This window comes from Myotis nattereri, assembly GCF_964212035.1.
Source record: "Myotis nattereri genome assembly, chromosome: X".
NCBI classification, from domain to species: domain Eukaryota; kingdom Metazoa; phylum Chordata; class Mammalia; order Chiroptera; family Vespertilionidae; genus Myotis; species Myotis nattereri.
In genome coordinates this window covers 154,297,334-154,322,898 of record NC_138078.1, presented here as the reverse complement: position 1 = coordinate 154,322,898, position 25,565 = coordinate 154,297,334, and the positions used below count along the sequence as shown (strand labels likewise).

The 25,565-nt window shown below is 38.0% G+C and overlaps 1 protein-coding gene across 1 annotated transcript in view; it reads left to right on the top strand.

The window, feature by feature from the left end:
* The first annotated feature begins 686 nt into the window (after positions 1-686).
* The window catches only part of TSPAN7 (tetraspanin 7), a 74,011-nt gene continuing 49,132 nt past the window's right edge, over positions 687-25,565 (top strand). The window contains exon 1 of the mRNA XM_081081259.1: positions 687-939. Coding sequence (XP_080937385.1) covers positions 859-939 — 81 coding nt within the window. The 5' untranslated portion in view covers positions 687-858. The remainder of the gene's footprint in view (positions 940-25,565) is intronic.

The following is a 25,565-nucleotide window of genomic DNA, read 5'->3' as shown; positions in this document are numbered from 1 at the left end:
GCTGGGTGATATGGTAACTCTATGTTTAGCTTTTTGAGAACCTTCCTAATTGTTTTTGAGCATTATTTTTTTGACCTTGATACAGCTCTCTTTGCTGGTCTGTACTTGTTAAGATGGGGAAAATGATTCTTTGGCACTTTAAACATTTTTTTTATCTGTTAAACATTTTATGTGCAGAAAGAATGGTACCTTCATAAAGAACTTTTTATCACTCAGTTTCATCATTTCAAAATGTGAGGAAATAAAAAAAATGGTCGCGAGGATTTGGGGTGTCTGTCTGAGCTCCCGGATTCCTGATTATCCCTCCAGCTGTATCTCCAACCACCTGTCACAGTCTGTTCCTGGCACAAACAAGGCCTGCTTGTTCCAAGGACACGACTACTGGGCCACTTCCAACTGAGAAGGGCCTGGTGGGGCGTCCAAATGCAGAAACAGAATTGCTTTTTGGGGATACCAATAATAGGCTTGTAGCCAGGTGCAAAAAGCCGGCATATGTAAAGTCCTACTACGTGCAAAGTAAATGTGCCACAGGGGCCTGTAAGACAGCCTTGACCAAGACCAGGACTCCAGGCTTTCACTCCCAGCTGTCTGGTGCGCCTGCTTGGCTGGGGGTCTGAGCCTGCGCGGCCTGGCCCTGGCAGGCAGCCTTCTCAACATGCGCAGTCACTGCCAGGCCCCGCTCCTCCATTGGGTGCCCCGAGAAGTGAGCGCTCACGCTCGCTCACAGCCTCGCCTTCGCGCGCGCGTGCACGAGGCCTCCGGTGGCACGCGCCCCCGCCCCGCCCTGCCCCGCCTCCTCCCCCCTCCCAAGCGCCCGCCCGCAGCCTGCCGCCGCCGCCGCCACCGGAGCTCTGTAGTATGGCATCGAGGAGAATGGAGACCAAACCTGTGATAACCTGTCTCAAAACCCTCCTTATCATCTACTCCTTCGTCTTTTGGGTGAGTGACCGTGCCGGCTCTGTAGGCTGGCTGCAGTGATGCTCCGAGGGAGGAAGGGGGAGGAAAAAACCCAAATCCAAATTCAAATCTGGACCCCCAGCAGCGTGCTGGGCCAGGGCTGCAGGATGGCGGGGTGCGTTGTGGCTGCTCAGATCCTGGACCCTGGACCCTGCCCGGTGTAGGCTGCAAGGGTCTGCTTTGTGGTGATAACGTCAGGTTGTCGACCTTTCCAAAAAAATTTAATGCATTGATTTATTTTTTAAGCTCTCTGGATAGGGTCAGCCTCTGGGGAAAGTTGCGGGTTTATTAGTCTATTTTCCTCTCTGGACACCCCTCCTAACCTCCCTTACCAGCTTGTTTGCGGTGTCAATTGGAGCTAACCTGTGGCCAGCTGGGAGCAGGCGTGGGAGCGCAGGGTTTGATCCCAGATTCCTGGTTACTGCTGACCCCCCGGGATTGCAAGAGGGAAGCGCCAGTTGTTCTGTGTCTCTCTGGCAGGGCAAGGGTAACCAGAGGCCCCCAAGCGCACTGATGGAGGGGGTCGGGGGCAGGCGACGCTGTCAATGCAGCCACCGCTGAGGGAAGAGGCAAGAAGGGAGAGGCTCTTACGTAAACCAGCGGGCATCTTTGAGCTTTTTTGGCGACCCAGGAAATGGGTCTTATGACCCTTTCCCCACTCCCCTTCACCCTCACGCTTTTCATCTTGTCTATCATTGCGTGAGCTCCTCCGCAGAGCCCTGGGGGAGGATCTCCGCTACTTGGTGACAGGATCTTAATAGTGCTGCTACGGGTCCTTGAAGCTCAATGCAGAAGGGTGACGTCAGCCCTTCAGCCGAGGTCTCAGGAGTTGTGTGGTGCACCTCACCTTGAGATGCGGGCTGCTGAGTGCTGGTGGGGGGTGAGGGGAGGAGGTGGGGGCGGGCTCAAGGCTGTGCCTTACCTCATCCTATTTCATGGAATCAATGCTGGGCCGACACTGCAGTGATTCACTTGGATGGAGGGGTGGGTGGTACCTAAAGAACATTTCCTGTTATTTCTGTTTCCATGTATAGCCCCCCCCCCTTCCTGAAATTCTCCATTCCCACACCAAACCACAGCCATTCTGCTGGAGAATGAATGTCCACCATTCCCCGCCAACCCCCACCCCTTCTTCAATAATCTGGGTCATTTCAGCTTCCAAGGCAGTCATTTTGAAACCCGAGGCTCTGTAGAAAAAGCCAGTCCTGCCTTTGGCTGTTTTTCTCCTTGCCACAGCTACCTCCCCGCGCCGCCCCCCCCCCCCATTTTGGTTTAAAACTGGGCACCCTGCTCTATGAGGTACCAGACTCTGCTTGATGGTGAACCAGGCTGTTTGTAATGTCCAAGGAAAGAGCTGAAATTTAATAAGGATTAAAACAAAACAAAACAAAACAAAATAAACAAACAAAAAATACCCTAATGTTCCCCCCACCCCCTTATCACTGGCATTGGTGATTCTTCGGGTCGGGTAAACTGTGGACCCTGGGGACCAGGCATATCAAGAGCTCCGAAATGAGATAGAATAGATTAACTGGCGTATTGCACAAGGCAAACTGAAACACACTTTATTTGTACTGAAAACGACACAGATTGAAAATGTTCAGTAGTGGAATTGTGAGTTATTCACAGATCATCTTATGTCCTGTTTGGAAAAAGCAATAATGCATGCTGCTTGATGAACCTTCCTAAAAGCTGTTCCTGGGACCTGGTTTGCCTTTTTTCTTTCCCTAAATCTCTTTGTGTTTGCCCTTTAGTATTTACTTGACTTCCTATTTGTTACTGGAGTAAATCATATGAGTTTACAGTATATACAAAAGAGTGTGAGCTCTTTAACTCTTCTTACTTACCTTCCTAAACCCCTCCTGTGAATCTTAATGCCCCTAATATGTCTTAAGCATGGCTTTTTATGTTCCTTGGTGCCTGCATTTTAATTTTTTCCTACTGTTAATATTTTTATAGTCTTAAATGAAATGTTTATCTGGAACCTTTTCAATAGTTTAAATACCATTCAGTAATCATTTCCTATTTCACAGCCAAAAGAATGAGATATTTCCAGATGCAAGGGTATTTTAAATAAGACATTTTCATTAATAAACCGTGGTCCAAATGCTGTGTTTTCTATTGTATCTTACATGCTATTTGTAACAGTTCTATAAAGATATAATTCACCTTTTTAAAGTGTACAATTCAGTGGTTATTAGTATATTCACGTACATGTGCAACCCCAGTCAATTTTAGGAGTTACATTACCTGAAAAAGAAACCCCATACCCTTGAGCTATCATCCCCTAATTCCCCCCCATTCTCACCCCTCCTTGCCCTAAGCAGTCACTAAGTTACTCTCTTTGTATATAGATTTTCCTTTTCTGCTCATTTCATATAAATGAAATTACATAATATGTGGTCTTTGTGAGTGGCTTCTTTCATTTAGAATAATGTTTTTAAGATTCATCAATGTCCATTTTTTTTTAATGGCCAGATAATACTCCATTCCATGATTGTATAATATTTTGTTAATCCACTTTCCAGTGATGGACATTTGGGTTGTTTCTATCTTTTGGCTATTATGAATAATGGTGCCATAAACATTCACAAACAAATTTTTGTATGTACACATGTTTTCAATTATCTTTGGAATTGCTGGATCATATTGTAACTCGATGTTTAATCATTTGAAGAACTGACAGACTGTTTTCCAAAGTGACTGCACCATTTTACATTCCTTCAACCAGTGTATGAGGGATCTGATTTCTCCATATCCTTGCCAACATTTGCTATTATCCAACTTTTTGATTCTAGCCACCCTAGTGCGTATCTCATTGTGGTTTTCATTTGAATTTTCCTGATGAGTAATTATGTCAAGTATCTTTTTATGTTCTTATTGGTTATTTGAATATCTTCCTTGAAAAATGTCTATTCATATTCTTTGCCCATTGTTTTATTTGGGTTGATCATTTTTATTGAGTTGTAAATGTCCTTTATATATTCTTGATTCAAGTCTCTTATCAGATATATCATTTGCAAATATTTTATCCTATTCTTGAATTATCGTGTCATTTTCTTGATGGTGTCCTGTGATGTACAAAAGTTTCTTTAAATTTTGATAAAATCCAATTTACTTGTTGTTTTATTTTGCTGTTTGTGCTTTTTGTGTCATATTGAGGAGTCCTTTGCTAAATCAAAGATCATGAAGAAAATGCTGTTTATGAGACTGATTTATCAATTCAGTAAATGCAGTTGATGAATGTATCTTTTTCTAGCACCTAGCACTATGTCTGGCACATAATAGATACTCAAATATTTCTCAGGACTTCTGGGGTTATGTTAAAGTAACTAACAAAAAAATGACCTTGGTGTTCTTTTAAGTGGAAGATGTAGGGAATATTAGGCAGGATTATTTCCTTTTTGTTCTTGGTGAACTATTTTAGTAGGACTACTCTTCCCTTACCACAGTTTAAATTTAAGACTAGAAGACATTTGAGTTTAAAATCATGGTAGACCAGTAGCATTAAGAGGTTGATGTACCTGAACATATGCTAAAGCAGGAGTCTACAATTATGAAAGAGAAATCTTTATTTTACTTGGCATTCTCGGCTGTCTACAATAACTATCTCTCTTTGAGGTGTTCTGGAGACATGTTTGGTCACAGCTGGGGGTGGGATACTATTGGCACCTAGTAGGTAGTGGCCACATGTGCTACTAAATATTCTCCAATGCACAGGACAGCCCTTCACAACAAATAATTATCTGGCTCAAAATATAAACAATGCCTGCAACCTCTGCACTACTATACTTTACATGAAGTAAGTCCTATGAAGAAAAATAGTGTTATGCAAAACTCGCTCTATTTACTGGTGTTTAGAGCCACGATACCAGAGCATACTCAACACCAGTTGCAATTAAGAAGAAAACGTCCTTTATGTTGTACCATAATTCTTTATTTGAAGATAAAAGGTAGGTACTTCTTTATATAATAGTTTGTAGATGATTAGGATGATTTGCCCTAGAGTTCAATAACATCACCTGAATTCTATGTAAATGGATCCTTGATTTTCCTCGATTTATGTTTTGTTTTCAGGTTTATAGAAGAGGAGGAAAAAACACACCTAGGAGTAAGTTACCCTGTGCTTTAAAGATCAGCAAACAGTGCCTTGCACCTAGGAGGTTTACTTAGGAAGTGTTTACTTAATGAATGAATGAATGAATAAATGAAATTGTATTAACTACTCTTGAGCTCATTTATTTCTACTCACCTCACTTGAGAGACTTTTAAAAACAATATTATTTCCAGTCTTATTGTGATGATTTAAATGTGTTCCTGACATTGATGTATGGAAACTTAGGGTATAGGACTTTATAAAGATTTGCTTATCTTAATGATAGTTCAATTGTTACATCTGAATGGTCATCTAATTTGCCATACATTTTCAATATCTAAAATTTTAATTGAAATTTAATTTAAGCTTGAATAAAAAAGGTATCAATCTTGTCCTAATACAAAACAGAACATCCCTCCATGACAAATACATTTTTTTCAACAGAAAGTAGGAAAACTTTATAAAAATGCTGCTTAAAGAGTAAAATCTGTTTGGATTTCTAAGATTTTAGTATATTTTAACACTCATCTGTGTCTTAAGCTAAGATTTATATCTATCTTATCTAAATTGCTAAATAATATTGTGAAAAGAAATATTATTTGCTTCATTCCAGTGTATATTGGATTGTATTTCCTTTTTGACTATCCAATGAGGTAATTAGCTATCAATAGTGCTATCAAATTCTCTTTTGGTGAAATATAAGTGATTGTTTTTTCATTTGGGAAATATCACTAATTTTTGGGGGGGAATATTTTAAAAAATGATAGTTAATTTTTTTTTGTCATCAAGAAAGTTTGGGTAATTGGGTTAAATAGAGGGGGAAAATATTAAAAAGCAGTCCCTAACATTTTATAGTGTTTGAATTTGGGCACATACAGAAGTTTATTTTGCATGTCAGTGCACCTCAGTAAACATTCATTGAATGTCTTTTATATGCCAGGTATTTCAATAGAAGTTTAGCTGCTGCATTTAGCATTTTACCTTCATTTCTAAGTAATGTATTTGTTTTACTACTTCTCGATTTTCCAGTGTTAGGTATTATATATTGTCTTCCCACAATAGAACATGAAGATTTAGCTCTCCTACCCCCTTTTTCCTACAGTAACACCTTTACTGTAACATCCTACAGTGATCGCATTAATGCGACTAGGTAAGCCTGTTCACAGCTGAACCATGTAGTGTACATTATGATTGCTTGCACAGCTTATTTTCCCTGTAGTTTTGAAATAGCTGACATCATTCTAATCTCTCTTTACTATCATCCTGGGGAATGCTGTCTCCTTTTATGTTGGATTCTCAATTTTTGTTTCTTAGTTCCTTCATTTTGGTGGTGCAAATCTTCTAGTAACTCTCTGGAAAAGAGTGCATGGGAGGTTAAATTTTTGAGACCTGGCAGGTGTGAAAATCTTATTTTGTTCTTGCGCTTAATTTGATAGTTTGGCTAAGTATAGAATTCTAGTTTGTAAATCATTAACCCTCAGAATGTTGCCATCTCCCTCTCCCTAAACCCCCAGTCTTTTTGCTCCTGTTGTTACTATTGAGAAATCAAATATTTATGACTTTTCTAAAAATTAATTTTCTTCTCTAAAAGCTTTTGGAAACTCTTGTTCTTAGTGCTCTGAAATTTCACAATAATATGCCTTCTTGTGTCTATATTTTCATCTCTTTCCTGTGCAATCTTTCAATCAGGAAACTTAGGCCCTTCTATTTAGGGAAATTTTCTCGAATTTTTAAAAATTTTATTTCTCTGTTCTCTTTTAATGTTGGAACTTGTAGATGGATCCTCTAATTGTCACAATTACATTTTTCATTTATTTTATATGTTGATTTCTATGAGCTCTTTTTAAGGTCTGAATATTCCTTCATCTATCATCGTGTTCTTGTTTCATAAGTTTAATATCTTTTTAAAATCCCTATGAAAATATTAATTATTTTTTAAAGTTTTTTTTCTACATAGTTTCTTCCAAACTTGTCTATTTTCTGGCATATTACAGACTTGCCTTAAATTTCTGGTGTCCATTTGTTCTCTGTTCTGTACATGTTTAAGAGTAGAACACTAAAAAGCTGGAAGCTTGCAGCATGAAATTGGAGTTTGTTGATTATAAGTTAGGTGATTTGACAGTTGAGTTTTGGAACCAAGGTCAATATCTTTAAGTCTTTTCCAATGGTCCAATCAGATTTGGCACAGAAAATTTTTCCAATCTTCTGTCTGGATGAAGAAGGTTAGGGATATGGGTGTCTTCACATGCAGTATATAAACCTTTGTTTAATCTACTATTTCAAGTAGAGAATCCATGTCCACTGCACTTCTGTTCTCTAGGTCAGAGATTATCTGTTTCACCCTCACTAGAAAATAAATGTCTGAATCTGTTCTGGAATGTGAGATAGGCCAGAGACAAGAAGTTGGAGGGACTCTAATTGCTTTTCAAAAAGCTTTTGACCAGATCCTCCTTATTTTAGCCCCCTTTCATCCCTAGTTTTAGATATGCATGGAGCTGCCTTTTGGGAATACTTGTGTGCAAATATTTAATTCTTGGATGTTTCTCATAGCTGCCATAAGATTTGGCTTTTTCTCAGCTTCCAAAATGTTATTGTGGTTGTCTCCTGTTTCATTCTCTTTCTTATTGTGGGTTAAATTTTTTTAGTGTCATTTCAGTGGAGTTTTGGGAGCTGACCCAAGTAAATAGATGTTTTCAGTCCATCATCTTTAACTGGGAGCCCTTTATATCTGTATTTCTACATGGCATGGTCCTAATTAAATACGTAGCTGATTGTGAGTGATTGAGTAGAGCATCTAAAATGGAAGTGGTTGGGCTATTCTAGTAGATATTGTTATCTACTTTTCAATTTTTAAAAAGCTTTTGATGTCACGGAGAGTGTTCTAGCCAGCAACAGGCTTACAAAGGCACATCCTCTTTAAGGTCATCTGGTCATCAGGGAATGGGGTGTGGCAAATGAGGATGAAGCTCTGAAGGTTACTGCTGCTTTTTTCTGCTCTTCTAATTTCTATCCACCAGGTGAAGACCCATATGTCTTCTGACCTAATTCAGACCTTGCTAGATTAACTTAATGTGGAGGTAGCAGAGTTCAAAGTATAGTGGTAAGTGGGGCACTTAATGTTAAAAGGTTATTGCTGGGCTATTTTTCTGTTATTACAATGTTGGCCCTTCATGTTTATTATAGGACTTGTAAATTATAATCTGAACAGTCTTTTCTTATTTAATCACTTTTACTTCCAATATGCAATTTGCAGTTAAGATATGTGCATTACTTTAATAGCATTTAGGGAACATTAAGTCTTTTCCACTTAGTTGTTGCTTAGAAACTAGCTCAATTTTTGTCCAAATAGAATAAAATATTTTCTTCATTTTTAATTATAGCTAGACCTCTTGATTTGACCTTACCTTGAGCTACATTATTTATGATTTATTGACTGTTCAGCATTATATACTGTTTTAAGTAAGCACCTCAGAAGGTGCTGGGAATTAAAAGTCATTTGTGACTGTATTTCTTTGTTTAAACATTTTAAACCCTTGACATTGATGACTAATGCACTGCTAAATCAATTTGAAACACACTTTAAAATATATTCTTGGACAAGATTAACCAAAGAACTTATATGCATAGCCCATGGACACAGACAATAGTGTGGGGAAGGCCTAGGTGAAGAGGGGCAAAGAGAGTAAAATGAGGGACATCTATAATACTGTCAACAATAAAAAATTTAGAAATATATTCTTATGACTACCAATTTGTGTTTCGTAATCCATCACAACTTGTTAGTCACAAAATACTAGTAGTCATGGGGATGTAAAATACAGCGTAGGAAATATAGTCAATAATATTGTAATAACTGTCTATGGTGCCAGGTGGGTACTTGAAATATCAGGGGTACAACTTTGTGTTATACATATATTTTCTTACGTCTTTTCTTCTTTGGTCCCATTATAGCTGCTTCCAATTTGGGTTATCTCCTCATGGGAAGCAAATCATTGGATTACTGCTTTTAATTTTTTTGAGGGGGCTGTTACCCCCCTTGCCATAACAGAATACTTTTCATTCTTGGCGGAACAATTTTTCCCTCTTTTATATAGAGCCCCAATATTCATAAAAGAAAAAGAAGGATGGAGGGGGGAAAGATAGTTTCTCTTTGTTTTGTTTTCCCCTTAGGTTATTTTATCAGTTGAACATGTAAGCATGTTACATAGTTTGGTGATAAAATTAAAGATCACTTCTTCTATGGAATATTTTCTTTAGAGCTTTTTGTAATGTCTGGTGGCCTTTTTCATGATCTGTTTTAGGAGAAATTGCAGGTGTCTATATTAGAAGATGGGGTGGGGCAGGCACAGGTGCTAGTTGAGCCATCTACATCAGTGAATCCTGTTTACTCAAAAGGATTGCCTAAGGAGTCCTAACATATTTGGTTAGACCAGTGGTCGGCAAACAGCCCCCTTGAGTGTGGCTGTTCCACAAAATACCACGTACGGGCGCGCACGTACAGTGTGATTGAAACTTTGTGGCCACACCCAAGGGGCCAAAGAACCGCACGTGGCTTGTGAGCTGCAGTTTGCTGACCACTGGCTTAGACCACCCTAACAGATCTGATTCAGTTGGTCTTGAGTGGGGTATCAACATTGGTATATTTAAAATAATCTCCCAGTTGATTTGGCTTTACAAGTAACATTGAAAACCATTAATGCAGAGAGAACTCAGTATATAATAGCAGACCTGATTCATCTGGAATCTCCTAGATCTGGAGGTAGCTAGGGAATATCTAGCATTGGCCTGTTGGTTTTATCTGCTTTGCACAAAAGTCTGGACTAGCTTTCCAGTCTCTTAGTAAACCAAAATGGCTCTGTTACTCTTACATGACCTTGCTATTAGTTCCTAAATAGAAGAGTGCTCATCAGAAACACTAAAGGGAATTTTAAAAAAATATATTGTTATTGATTTCAGAGAAAAAAAGGATACAGAGACAGAAACATCAATGATGAGAAAATCATTGATCAGCTGCCTCTTGCACACCCCACACTGGGGATGGAGCCCGAAACCTGTGCATGTGCCCTGACCGGGAATCGAACCCTAACCTCCTGGTTCATGGGAGGATGCTCAACCACTGAGCCACAGTGGCCAGGCTAAAGGGATTTTTAAAACACAGATAGAAACTTCTTGTGAAGTTTCAATTTATCTAGAGAGCGGCCTTGGCATGTTATTTAAAAAACTATTCCCAAGGTGATTCTGACTCCTGGAAGGTGACTCTATGGTCCATGATACAGTTTGTTATTAAAAAAAAAAAATTCTTATCATATGAATTCTTTTCTGTTTATTGATCAGTGGTACCATAAAGCTAATTTGAGGAGAAGGTTCCTCAAGCAAGATGTAGCCAATCTAGTATTTTTCTCACTCACTGAGTCTGTCTTTGGCAAGGTTCTCCAATTGTATTCTTGGAGTTTGGGGTAGTTTCCATCTGTTAGCGGGAATATATTTCTGTTCATCTTTGCACTGAGAAGTTAAGCATCTTTGTTTGCCCTCTGTCAAAAGATGAGACTGTTGTCTAATATGTAAAACACAAAAGCTGAATTCATTACTTACCAAAGTTTATGAGTAAAGCAGATTGCTGATCTCTTTGGGAAGAGTGTGGTGGTGTTTGGGGATCACTTTGATTACAGAGGCATAAGCAGTTGACCTTTGCCTTAGAACCATGACTATTTGGGTGAAAACATTGTTGATTAACTTTGAGAAACATATTCACTGCAGTGCATCTACTGCTGATTGGTTGACAGTGAATTTTATGGGACACCAATTGTAATTGGCTTCCAGAAGTATGTTCCCTGAAGCAAGTTGAGTTGTCATTGATAATTAGATTTAGGTGAATGGTCATTGATCAAATAGGTTTAAAAGTGGGTTCCAGTGGTTACTATTTATCATACCTTTTGAATAATCAGTCTTTTCTCCCCTCCACCCCAGGAGAATAGAGACAATTATTCTTGTCTTAGATTACTAATTCTTGCTTCTCAGTGAAATGAGGTGATTTGTGCACCTCAATTACCATACTTCAAACATTGTTTGGTGATATATAGAATTCCTCATTAAGTTAATTGTTCTATTATTCCACAAACACTAATAAGAGTTTATGATTTCCATGGATTGTACCAGGACTTTCCACAACCCCTTTGGGTTGAAAAGGAACCTAAAGCTTAATAATGAGGCTGGGCAGTAACTATTCCTAAACATCTTTCTATTGCAGGAGATTTAAAATTAGTAAGATTACTTCCCTTATTCTTTTTCATCAAGCTTTTAATTTTATAACAGTTTTAAAGTTACAGAAAAACTGTTGAAATAGTGCATAGGGTTTCCCTATAGCATACAATCAGTTCTTCTATTGTTAACATCTTACATTAGTATGGTACATTTGTTAGAGTAATGAACCAAGATTGATACATTATTAATATTAATTAAAGTCTTTACTTCATTCAGATTTTCTGAATTTTTACCTAATATCCCACATTACATTAAGTAGTTATGTCTCCTTACATTTCTCAGATTTTCCTTGTTTTTGATGATTTTGATAATTTTGAAGAGTACAGATCATGTACCATGTGCAATGTTTCTCAATTGGGATTTATTTCATGTTTTTCTTATGATTAGACTGGGTTAATATGTTTTGGAGGGGAAGACTACAGAGGTTAGGTGCCATTTTCATCACATCATATGAAAAGTATATACTATCAACATGACTTATCCCTGTTAATATTGATCTTGATCATCTGACTGAAATAGTTTGTGAAATTTTTCACCACATTACTCTTTTCAACTCTTTCCATACTGTACTCTTTGGAAAAAAGTCACTTGCCTAGCTTAAGGAGTGGGGAATCATGTTTTATTTCTTTCGGGGTGGAGTATTTACCATTATTTTCTTAATTAACAATGATTTCAATTAAAAAATGTTAAACCAACAGTAAATACTTGTTCAAGCAAATAGTAAACTACTAAATCCATTTGAATCAGTTGGGAACTGGACAGGGATGCTTGCTTACCATTATTTATTATTTTGATTTAATTAGTAAGTACAATAAGATAAAAAGATAATAATGTTGGAAAAAGAAGTGAAATTATCTTTACAGAGATTTAGCTATTGTATACTAAAAACCTAATAGATTCTTGTTTAAAAAATACTAAGAATTTGGTAAGATAGTTGGATACAAAATAAAAATACAAAAATTATCTGCTTTTATTTATTTTAGCATAAGCCTTAGAAAATTGAGAGGGAGGAAAACATTTCGGTCTCAGTAGCAGCAGAAATACTTCAGAATAGAATTAACAGGCAAGACTTTTACTAGTATATGAAGAAAATTAAAATCTTATTGAGGGTCATAAAATGTGATCTGAACAGATTAAAGGAATTTTTTGAGGAGAAGAGGTGATATTTGATAACAATACTTTTTATGCAGAAGGCTAAATGCCTGAGAAATCAAGAGTAATTTGGGGAGGGGAGTAAGTATGTGCCTTACTATTTATCAGACTATAAGTTGGCTGCCATGACCCCACTTCCTGGTATTTAGGCCCTGTGTTATCTCCTCCATTTGAGAGTGTGCACGACCTGTGACTTGCTTAAAACTAATAGAATACATCAAAAGTGTTCAAATGTATGTGAATACATGTACATGATCACATTAGATAAGATCATAATGTCCATCTTCCTGCAAGTCTCTGTTCCTTGCTGGCTTTGAAGAAGCAATATTCCATGTTGTGATTTGTCCTATGGAAAGGGACACATAGCAAGGAATTGAGGGCAATCTCTGGATGACAACCAGCAAGAAACTGAGAACCTCAGTTTGGCAGCCTGCAAACAACAGAATGATGCTAACGATCAAATGATCTTAGAACAGGGGTGGGCAAACTTTTTGACTCGAGGGCCTCAATGGGTTCTTAAACTGGACCGGAGGGCCGGAACAAAAGCATGGATGGAGTGTTTGTGTGAACTAATATAAATTCAAAGTAAACATCATTACATAAAAGGGTACAGTCTTTTTTTTTTTTTTTTTAGTTTTATTCATTTCAAATGGGCCGGATCTGGCCCGCGGGCCGTAGTTTGCCCACGGCTGTCTTAGAAGCAAATCCTTCCCCATTTAGGCCTCAGATGAGACTGCAGCCACCTGTTACCTTGATTGAAGCTTTATGAGACCCTGAAACAGAAGACTCAGTTAAGATGTGCCCAGATTCCTGACCCCACAGAAACTATGAGATGATGATTGTGTGTTGCTTTAAGCTTTAACATTTGTGGTTAATATTGCTATGTATGAATAAATAACTAACACAACTATAAAGTCAGTAATCAATTCAATATGATGTTGACATAGAAATAGACAAATAGGTCAGTGGAATGATAGGGAATCCAGAAATAAATTCTAGTGTATATAATTTAACAAAGGTCAACGGGGGTTGGGGGTTGGGGGAACTGGATGAAAGGTGAAGAAATTAGCCAAAGAACATATATGTGTAGTCCATGGACACAGACAACAGTGTGGTGATGACCAGAGGGAGGGGGACGGGGACTGGGTGGAGCAGTTCAAATATGGATAGTCCAAATTGAGATGTGCTCTAAGTGTAAAATACACATCAGATTTTGAAGACTTAATATGAAAAAAGTAAAATATCTCAACTTTTCTATGATTACATGTTGAAATGGTAATATGTTAGACATACTGAGTTAAATAAAATATTTTTAAAATTAATTGCACCTGCTTCTTTTTAATGTGAGTGTGGCTGCTAAAAATTTTAAAGTTAGACATATAGCTTACTAATATATCTCTAGTGGACAACATTGGACTAGAAGTATTAGAAGTTTAAATTACGTGCTATGGGATGAAAGGAGAGAACTCATCTAGCTGTGGAATTTAGAAAGGTCATGTGGACGGAATCAACCTTGGAGAATGATGGGATTTTGACAAATGGTGCTCTGGGAGGATAATGAAGACTATTGGATAGAGGAAGTGGCATAAGTAGAAGTCTGGAGGGAGCACTATGGTTTCTTTGTTTGGAACAGGAGTGAGTTTAGCTGTAATAAGGGACAAAGCATGTGATGGATCTAAGTAGGCATAGGCCTTACTGTAGGTTGGCCTCATGGGTTATGGCTTTGGACCTATTTTGGCTGGCAGGTGGAGAGGCAGAGTTGAGGTTGTGTTGAGGCCATATTTTTGAGCAGGGAGTGGTAATTTTGGAAGCAGTTCATATGTCTAATCTAGAAACAGTAAGATTGGAATAAGAAAGGCAAGAAGTTAACCTTAATATCCAGGCAATAAGTTCAGGCAAGAAGTTAACCTTATGAAACCAGGTTAACTAGGAAAGAACAAAGGTTTAGCATAGTGTGACGATATGATTTAACAAAGGTCAACGGGGGTTGGGGGTTGGGAGTTGGAGGGACTGGAACAGAGAATAGTGCAAAGCCATTTTATGTTGTGGCAAGGATATTTGTGAGTGAGTGAGAACCCCAGTATTATGTGCTTGAAAAACCAGCGTGATAGTTATGCACTCATGGAAGTACAGACCTCAGAAGAAGTGATTTGAGACTAACATGATGTGTTCAATTTTGTATGTATTTAGTTTGAGTACCAATAGATTTTAAAAATAGGCCAGCTCTCAGAAGCTTGCACACTTTTGTTTTTGCTGACAAAAGCAGACCTGGATGATTCTTTACTTTTGGCCATCTCTGTACTTCCTGACCCTTTCCACCATCCACCATGGTCACAATTATTTGACTGGGGAAGAGGACCCTTGGATATTTGCTTGTTGGCTAGTCAGTGGAACTTGAGATGATCAGGCTTGTAAGGTCTGAGTGGAACAGTTCTTTTTTTAGGCATTTGAACTTGAGATACAAGAGAGACAGCTGGTGTAGGGACAGAAAGAGAATGAAACACTGGGTGAAGTTGCAGGGACAGGAAAAACCTAAGTTATGAGAGTGGTGATCAGCTGAATGGGACAGTGGACTCCTGGTCACTAGATTGTGTAGGTTCCTGGCAGTTCTACAGCAGCCCATTCCTTTTCCTTATAGTTACTCTCCTTGATTACGTGAATGTTGGAAGTGATTAGAAAGGCAGGTTTAGAATTGAAAGAGGTGGTTGATGTGGAAATGCAAATTGAGAAAAGCCCATATCTCCATGTAAGAGGCATGAGATCATAAACAGTATTCTTTTCAACTACAGAGTGAGCCCAGAGTTAAATGCAATTGATGCTAAATTGCTTGATGATAATAGGTGTAAAAAGTATAGCAAAGCATCCAGCTAGCAACAATAATGGAAGCCTGAATTTCCAGTAAGTCTTATTTAAGGGATGAAGGTTCTGGTACAAGGTAGTAGCAAGTTACTTATTAATCTCATTAGCAGCTGTTCTATTTGAGAAGTGAGGCTGGCAGTTTATTTTATTTTTTTCAGAGATGTGTTGAGGATAAATAAGTAACTGCTTTGTATGTTGTATTCTTCATAAAATAGTCCTGGTATACAGAGGTGGTAGCTAGCCTGTTAGTTTTTACAAATGGCTTATAATAGGCAGCTCTTTGAGTGGTGGCTCAATGAGTCCTTTGGGAAGCTTTGATTTGGCCTACATAACGAATGGAGGGGAAATGTACTTCTCTCCATCATCGGGGACTGAGATCAAAGTCTTTTAAACTAAGATATGTGTATTTGGCATGGGAATTATTTTGAGATAAAATACAGGAACAGAAAGGTGTATAAATGGATATTCTAATTTTAAAAGACTATTCAAATAAGCTGTCTACAAAACAATATGTATATAGGGTATACAATTTTAAAGAAAAAAAATGCATGTAACAAATCCCAAAGGGAGACCCATATCAAAATGTTAATGGTTATGGTGGGGTGGTAAGAAAATTCATGGGGTACGTTTTTTCTTTGTGCTTTTCTTTATTCCCTAAGTTTTATTCTGTCCCCCTACATATAACATGACTTACTTTTGTAATTAAGAAAACAATAAATGCTGTTTTAAAAACCAAACTTTTCTGGACATTTTATGCTATATAGTTTTCTTTTGTTTCTCTAAGATGGAGTACCTATTTTCACCACATTATGTCATTTTTAATCATCTAGCAGATCTTTGACCTAGTCCATTTTAGTGATTGGATTAAATTAATGCAGAGCAAAAATATATTTTAACTTGCTTTTTAAGCCTTTAACTGAGTCTTTTGAATAAAGGAAACTACCTGTTCCTGTTAAGCATTAAAGAAAGATTTTACAATGTATTTTAAATATAATACTAAGACATAAAATAATATGATAATTATCTTTGTACCTACCGCTCAGCTTTATCAGATCTTGTCATTATGTGTTATTTGCTTTGGGCATGTAGTTTTTAAAGAAATGTGAAAAATTTAGTTGATGTCCATATATCTCTTTTTGTCATAAAATCAGAGTTTATCATTTGAGCCTATTTTTAAACAGTTACTTATATGTATATATCCATAATTATTATAAAGTATTGCTTTTCAGATTTTAAAATTTTGTATAAATGAATCATACATTATATATTCTTTTTGAAACTTGCATTTTTAAGGCATTCTTTGATATGCTTCCATGTTGATAGATGTGGTTCAAGTTTAGGGGTTGAAAAACTGTGGCCTATGGGCCAAATCTAGCAAGCTACCACTTTTTTAAAATAAACTTTACATATTGTTTATGTCTGCCTTCACTCCACAACAGCAGGTTGAATACTTGCGCCAGACACTGTATGGCCTGAAAAGCCTGAAATATTTACTACGTGGCCCTTTATAGAAAAAGTTTGCCGACCTTTGATCTAGTTCACTCTTTGTATGGTTATCTCACTATTTATCCATTTTCCTGTCCATGGACACTTATTTCCTATTTATTTGTAAAGAAGTGATGTGTTGGTGAACATTGGTGTGTATATATATATATATATATACCACATGAGAGGGTTACTAGTGTATTGATCATGAAACAATTACATTTTTGTTATATTTTGCTCCTGTTTTTCATATTGAGCAAAAACAAATCCCAAGGCAGATATGGTCCCTTTTAGCTGATAAATGATTTATTTAGTAGTCTGAGATAGAGAAGTTATTTTTACTCTTGATTTAGATCAGCGGTTCTCAACCTGTGGGTTGCGACCCCTTTGGCGGTGAACAACCCTTTCACAGGGGTCGCTTAAGACCATCCTGCATATCAGATATTTACATTACGATTCATAACAGTAGCAACATTACAGTTATGAAGTAGCAACGAAAATAATTTTATGGTTGGGTCACAACATGAGGAAGTGTATTAAAGGGCCAGAAGGTTGAGAACCACTGCGTGACTAGCGTGTCAAATTCTCTAGGAAGCCTTGCCCTTCTTGACAGCCTTTCTCTTCCTGCCACTCTGGAGTCAGTCTCCTTCCTCTTTGCCCTCTTCCTAGTGATAGGTGCTCCAAGGGAAAGAGTTCATAAGATAATGGTATAAGGGCTTACTTGAGAGTGATCATAGAAAGCCGCCCTGAGGAGATGACATTGGAACTGCAACCTGAAGAATAGGAGGATCTATAGTTTAGAGTTCAGATGATGCAGAAATCAATGTGTTATTTACGATTTGCTGATCATTGTTAACCTGATTATTCCAGTTATCTGTGCTGAAGCAGATAACTTAGAAGTCAGTTTACTGATTTGAATTGTCATCACCTTCCCTCCCCTCTCCCCACTGGCAGCAGCACCAGGTTTGTCTTCCTGATTATCAGTTCTTTTAGCATTAAAAAAAACATGAACCGAAGTTTTTATTGTTTGCTTCTCTTTAAGGGAGGTATATAAACAGTGCAGTAGAAATGTAAAAAACAAAAACCAAAAACCTGTCTGGTTAACCTACACATAGACAAGTAATAGTTGGCCATGATATAAAGCATTTTGTTTTTAAATATAATGGGAATTGGTATGAGCTAATGAAAATAGGGTGGGCCATTCTGTCATTTTCAGGAACTTGCTTGATCCTTTCCTTCTTTCTCATTTCCCTTATATCTAACATTGAAATTTTCTCCATTTATTTTTCTCTTATCCTAACTGATGTGTCTTCATGGGTTATTCACACATGTTATCTCTATCTTTATTTTATGATTATACCACTAAAATACAGAATCCTGCTTTATGATAACAATAAAAACTTTTAACCATTAAATATAATTGTCAACTCAAAATTTTCCATGGCTGATAAATATTAGTTGTAGAATCAGTTCACATCTAGAAAAGCCCCTGATGAACATGACTTCACTTCCAATTAGCCTGTGGTCTTTATCATTGTACCTTCATATCTATGCAATTATAATCATCCTAAACACACTGACTTCTGATGTTATTCAAGTGTGGACTTGCAATAGGAGAAAAGATATGATCAGGGGTCACTCTGTAGGAAAACTCTATTGCTTTATTTTTGCCTATGTTTCACATCTTCTCCAGTGCTTAGTCTTGTTAAATTTCTCAATATTTTTCCAGTCTACTGGATGTTTAATGGTATTACAGTTCTTTTAATTTGTGTTCCCCTCATTAATAATGAGGAAATGTATATTTTCATATGCTTTTTGCCCATTATATCATTTTGGGGGAATTATTTCCTTTCCCCATAAAAATGCATCTTATTTTCCCCCATAATTTCTATGATTTGAAATATTTTGATTAATTAATTCCATTTTAAGAATATTTTTATAAATGTAATTTCTTATAACTCTAAAAATATATTTGTATCCAATATTTGCATCCAATATTTGAATATAAATAATAATTTGTATATGTACAAAGTATGTAATTGTTAATCATGTCATTTACACATCTGACTGTGCTTGCTTCTTTGTTTTTCTGAATCTTGTTGCTTAGCACCATTAAGTGGAGCTCAGTGGTTTGGAGACTAGGCATTGGACTAGAAACTTATGTTTAAACCATCATCAATGTGTCTGATAAAGCATTATGTCTTTTACATTGCCTCAGTTTGAAGAATTGGGTATTATACAATGTTTGATATCAGGAAGGTTTTGAATATTTTTATCTAATTTCTTTTAGGGTTAATTTCCTTGGAATATATTTCTAAATGTGGAATAATTAAAAAATTTAATTCTTTTAACCTGGTATCTCATAGGTTAGGAGATGAACTAGATCAAACTAGCATTTTACACAGTCTATTTTACATACAGCTTTATTTAATATGAATTTTGTTAATGTAATTAGTGGGAAGTAGTATAGGTTTTTCTTTTGACTAAATGTTGAACTTAGAGAATCTTAAAAGCAACAAGAGAAAAACAGTTACCTACAAGGGAGTACCCATAAGATTGTCAAGCTGATTTCTCAATAGAAACTATGCAGGCCAAAAGGGAGTGGCAAGAAATATTCAAAGTGATGAATAGTAAGAACCTACAACCAAGATTACTTTACCCAGCAAAGCTATCATTCAGAATTGAAGGTCAGATAAAGAGCTTCACAGATAAGAAAAAGCTAAAGGAGTTCATCACCACCAAACCAGTATTATATGAAATGCTAAAAGGTATCCTTTAAGAAGAGGAAGAAGAAGAAAAAGGTAAAGGTACAAATTATGAACAACAAATACACATCTATCAACAAGTGAATCTAAAAATCAAGTGAATAAATAATCTGACGAACAGAATAAACTGGTGAATGTAATAGAATCAGGGGCATAGAAAGGGAGTGGACTGACAATTCTCAGGGGGAAAGGGGTGGGAACCGGGTAGAGGGGAGCTATGGGGGGGAAAAAGAGGAACAACTGTAATAATCTGAACAAAAGATTTAATTTAAAAAAATGTTGAACTTAGAGACCTAGGTTTTAAAAAGTCAATTCCTTGAAAAATCATTTCTTAAAAGTCTAGTGCATATTTACATTCTGTCCTCAGAGTATATGATCAATTATTTAATTCCCTCATGTTCTACTGGAACAAATGACCAATTTATGAAGTTACTGAGAAGCAGGTCAATGGTGATGATTTATGGTTATGAAACCTCACACATAAATTTAATGTCATGTAGAAAAATAACATGTGAGCTGTTTCCAGATTTACCTGTGTTCTTTAGCTGTAGAAGAAGGCATTGATAAAACCTCACACATAAATTTAATGACAACAACATGAGAGATAGTGCTGTTTGGGAGAAAGTAAAACATACTGAGTTATTTAATTATTTTTACATGTGGGAAAATAATACTTGAGATGTTTCCAGATTTGCCTGTGCTCATTAGTTGTGGAGGAAGGCATTGATTGTATTGATTGCCTGTATTTGAAAGTGTCCTACATAACCTTAAAGTCATCAACATTCTCCATTTTTTTCTTTCTCTGGGATTGTTATCTTTCACCACCACTCACTTTATCTTAAATCTACATAATTGATCTTGCTGTAGGGATCTAATGCAAAGATGCTCAACCTGGGGTGGTTTTTCCCTCCTCCCCCCCCCCCGCCCCGGGACATTTGACAATGTTGGGAAACAATTTTGGTTGTCACAGCTGAGGAGAGAAGGTGCAACTGGCATCCAGTGGGGCGAGGAATGCTGTTAAACATCCTACAAGTCCTAGGACAGCCCCTGCCCCCACAACTAAGAAGTATCTGGCCCAAAATGTCAGTAGTGTTGAGACTGAGAAATGTTCAGTGGTTGAGCATCGACCTATGAACCAGGAGGTCAGGATTTGATTCCCGGTCAGGGCACATGCCCGGCTTGTGGGCTTGATCCCCAGTGTGGGGCGTGCAGGAGGCAGCCCATCAATGATTCTTATCATTGATGTTTCTATCTCTCTCTCTCCCTCTCCCTTCCTCTCTCTGAAATTAATGAAAATATATTTTAAAAAATAGGTACAAGAGCCCTTCCCTAGAGACCACATAGAGAGATATAAGTTATTGTCCATGTTTTAATCTCCATGTTAGGTAGTGGGTTTGTGTGTGTTAATATAATAAACACAAATAAACAGGAAGGCCATGATGAGTGGTCATGAACCAAGGATTTTGATCATACTGAGTTATTCAATTATTTTTACCCGAGTTCTATACTTTAAAAAATCCTTATTTAGAAATTATAGGGGAGTCTGTACACTTTATCATTTTTTGAAAGTGGATCAAGCACATATGTAAGAATTTTAAGTACTTCATATGGGGAAGAGATGAAATAAAATGACCAAATTTAAAATGTAATATTAATGGTGGTGAATTCAAAAACAACAGGCATTACAAAAGTGAGAAAATAATGGAAATAATGCACAAATACCACGTCTTATTTGAGTCAATCAAGTTCTAGAGCTGTGGAGATGAATTGCAATCAGCTTTAATGGAGTCTCCCATTTTGTCCTACATTTTGTTGGCAGCAGAAAGAAAAGGACACTATTCAAAGAAAAGCAACTGGGTGGCTTGTGAGAAAAATATGCATCCTATCTCTTCTGTGTTTCATACCACAGAAAAAGAGCCCTGTCTTCCAATTTTACGAGAAATGCTCTTTATTTGAAATGGTTTTGTTTTACTTTCTCCCAAACAGCACTATCTCTCATGCTGTTTCTTGTCAATCCTGCATTCCCTTTTCTGCTAGAATCCTTGAAATCTCTTTCTAGTAGCAATTGGTGCAAGACACTATGCATTTTTATTTCCGTGGCAGCGTTTTTTAGTTTTCATGCCAGAATGTCTGCATTCACAATGAGCTAGTTTTAAGGCACTTTAGATTTCAGCTGATTCCTAGTATCAGATGTGCACAGACAAAATTCTATCTGAATCCTATCTCTCTTTAAGCAGGAGCTTTAGTGACTCTGTTGGCAGAGTCCAGAGAAAAGAATCAAGTATTGCTTGGATTTCTAAGTCATTTAAAAAACCATATCATGAGTGTCTTCCTGTCTCCTTGGTGATATGTGACCATTTTCCTCCTGAAAGAGCTATTCCATGTATTTTTAGTAACAGCCAGAGAGCATAGATATTTGGATGAGCTGTGTACCCAGCTGGGAAGTCTAAGCAGACAAAGAGTCTTAAGTTTCCCTTGATCTTGTTTGTCTCCCCAACCCCCTACTTTCTTTTTTGTACAGCACAGAAATGGAAGGTCCATTTGTGAAAAGTACATCACTTAGGGCTTGCTGGCTGCCATTATCTTCTTTGGCCCTTTGTTCTGTTTCTTCAGTCTGCAAGGGAAGCTCTTAAGCTCTGCCAGCTGTTTCTGTCATGTCTGCCCAACCCAGTGAAGAGTGGAATCTTACTATTTGATGACCTCTAAATAGGAGGCCTGAGAGAGTATAATTTACCAATATTTTTGTGTTTTCTAAGCCTCCTTTCTATTCTCTGTGTAGCTAGCAAGTGTCATTAACTTATTGCCTGATTAAATCTGTATAATTTCCAACTAAAAGCAATGTTCTTTTCTCCCAATTAGGAGGAAAGCTGCTTTGTGTTCTGTCTGGTAGCAATAGGGACTATCTCTACATTCTGTCCCATCCTCTAGGAGGCCAGCCTGGGCTTTTGCGCATCTTAGCAGAAGAGTTCCCAGAAGTAATGCACACACACTCTTCCTGCTTTTAGCTACATTAAGTTTGCCAGACTCCCAGTGGCCTACTCAAGTCATATCACCATGCCCAGAGTCATTGTTGGAGGGGAGACTACTCAAGAGCATGGATATCTAGAGGTGTGACATTTTGGGGGTGTTAATTAGTCTCACACAGTAGACTTTTGAGTTGCCAGATGCTTTCAGTCAAATGTATGCAGAGCAAAACCAAGTTTCTGCAGTAGCATGCTGAATGTACTTTCTGAATGAGAAATCATAGGACAGTCTGCCGAAGGGATTTTTATGAAAAGTGTCTGAGGCATATAACCTAATCACTTTTGTGTCTTCTTGAGAAAATAAGACACTAAAGGCAGTGAATAATTATAATGACTAATAAACTAGTCTGCATAATAATGAAGAACTCTTACATGGTAAACACAATGAATAAACAAAGAAAATACACCTGGGAAAATTATAGATAATAGACAAAGGGGTGACATTTCTAAAAGTTGCCCTAAACGGTTTGGCTCAGTGGATTGAGCGTCGGCCTGGTGACTGAAGGGTCCCAGGTTCGATTCCGGTCAAGGGCATGTACCTTGGTTGTGGGCACATCCCCAGTAGGGGGTGTGCAGGAGGCAGCTGACCGATGTTTCTCTCCCATCGATGTTTCTAACTCTCTATCCCTCTCCCCTCCTCTTTGTAAAAAATCAATAAAATATATTTAAAAAGTAATCTTTTTAAAAGGAAATATAAATAGGAATGTTTTAGAAAAAAAATCAGTGACAAACATAAAAGAGAATTACAAAGAGAAAGCACCTACCAGGGGTGGGCAAACTTTTTGACTCGAGGGCCACAATGGGTTCTTAAACTGGACCGGAGGGCCGGAACAAAAGCATGGATGGAGTGTTTGTGTGAACTAATATAAATTCAAAGTAAACATCATTACATAAAAGGGTACGGTCTTTTTTTTTTTTTTTGGTTTTATTCATTTCAAATGGGCCAGATCTGGCCCACGGGCCATAGTTTGCCCAAGGCTGAGTCCTAGCCCAACTGAGGAGAGGGAGGGGTAGTTGGAAAATGTGTAAGATAAATTACCACAGCTATAGTTTTCCTCAAGATATTCATTTAGAGTTTTAGTGTATCAGCTGATATGGTAAGAGAGATCTTTTAATCATGGGATTCTGAATCTAGAGTCCATAATATCAGTATTATGAAGGAGATAAATGCCACAAAGGACATCTTCCCCCAACAATTCTACCTTACCAGATGCTGTTACTATGACCCCCACACTCAGGGGAGCCACTGTCACAAGAGAAGTCTTCTTTGTGAAGATGCACCTAAATTGAATCTTAGAACTTTTCTTCTTTTCTTTTCTTTTCTTTTCTTTTTTTTTTTTTTTTGCCCAGTAGAAGCATTTTTAAATGGCTAGTTTTTTTAATAGTATCAGTTTTATTGTAAATCTATTGTGATTTGAAATTGAAGTTAATTTGTAACATTGTTTGTATGAGGAAATGTGTCCAGGTTTCAAATAAATGACTTAGTAATGAACCTTTCGGGAATCAGCTTTTTGTGAGATAGAACTGCATACAGTTCAGAGCTTCTCTCTATCTTGCTGTGGATGTAGAGTAGGAGAGCCTGAGAAAATAAGATAAGGGACTCCAATTCTTATAGATTCATGCTAGTCATGCTTGCTGCTCCGATGTCCTGGGAGCTAATGTAAAAGGCTGAACTTTAGCTGATTAAATGTGATTTGCATGCAGTTGACATCCCAGAACTCTCGTGTGTGATGAATTTCATTAATCCAGTGATTTGTAAAAAGAGTTAGAATTAAATGCCTCTTTATGCTTTAGAGACTACATTGGGCTGCTCTTTATTGGTTTCCAGTTTTTCCAGTGTAATAATGTAAAAAGGAAAAGACAGGTAGGAATGAAAGATAATCCAGAGACCTGCAGGTACAATATTGTAAATGTTGAAACAGAGGAAGTAATGTAGCTTTATTTAGATGTCTCACTTAGAATAACTGTTCTCTTCCCTCTATTTTTGTGAAGACAACTGTACCCTCACTGTGCTTTGGTTTCTTATTCATAGTAGTTTTCACTTAGGGTAGCTCTAAGCACCTGGAAAGCCAGTAAACCTGCAGATACATGGGCTTCTGGTAAGGCCTGAGAATTAACATCCTATATAATAAAGAGGAAATATGCAAATTGACCATCACTCTGCCACAAAGATGGCAGTGTCCACAGCAGAGGCGGGGGTTTCCATAACACAAGATGGCTGCACCCACAGCGGAGGCCAAGTTCCCATAACAAGACTTCATGAGCAATCAGCAGAGACCTGAGGCTGCGCACTCCCTCCCCGCGTGGGTCTTGACGGGGGACCTCAGGCCTCACCCCTCACCCTGGCGCCAGGACGGGTGACCTGAGGCTGCGCCCCCTCCCGGTGAGGCTTGATGGGAGACCTGAGCCTGTGCCCCCTACCTGGCAGGGCTTGATGGGGGACCTAGGCCACGCCCCCCACCCAGCAGGGCTTGACAGGGAACCTCAAAGCACCCCTCCCGCCCCAGCCCGGGCTGGGGGACCTCAGGCCATCCCCCCTGCCCTGGTGCTGGGCCAGGGGACCTGAGGCTGTGCCCCCCACCCGGCAGGGCTTGACATGGGTGGGACTGGCCAAGTGTGGATCTAGCCCAGTGGGGAGTGGGGGGCTGGCCGGGTCAGGGTCTTGTGTGATTTTGAGGCACACGTGGGTGGGTGGGGACTTGACTCTGGGTCCCACAGCATGCCCCAGACTCTGACAGGAGAAAGATTTTCATATACACTTTACTAATTTTCTTTCATCTCTGACACTTCTATTATAGAAAAAGGGCAAATAGCAATATTAAAATATTTCCTCTAATTAATCCCCTTTTAATGTGCACAAATTTCGTGCATAGGGCCACTAGTTTCTAATAAGCACACAAGCAATGCTGCTAAGCAACCACACCTTTGGTAGCACTTACCTATAAAATTTAGAAAGCCATGCTTAAT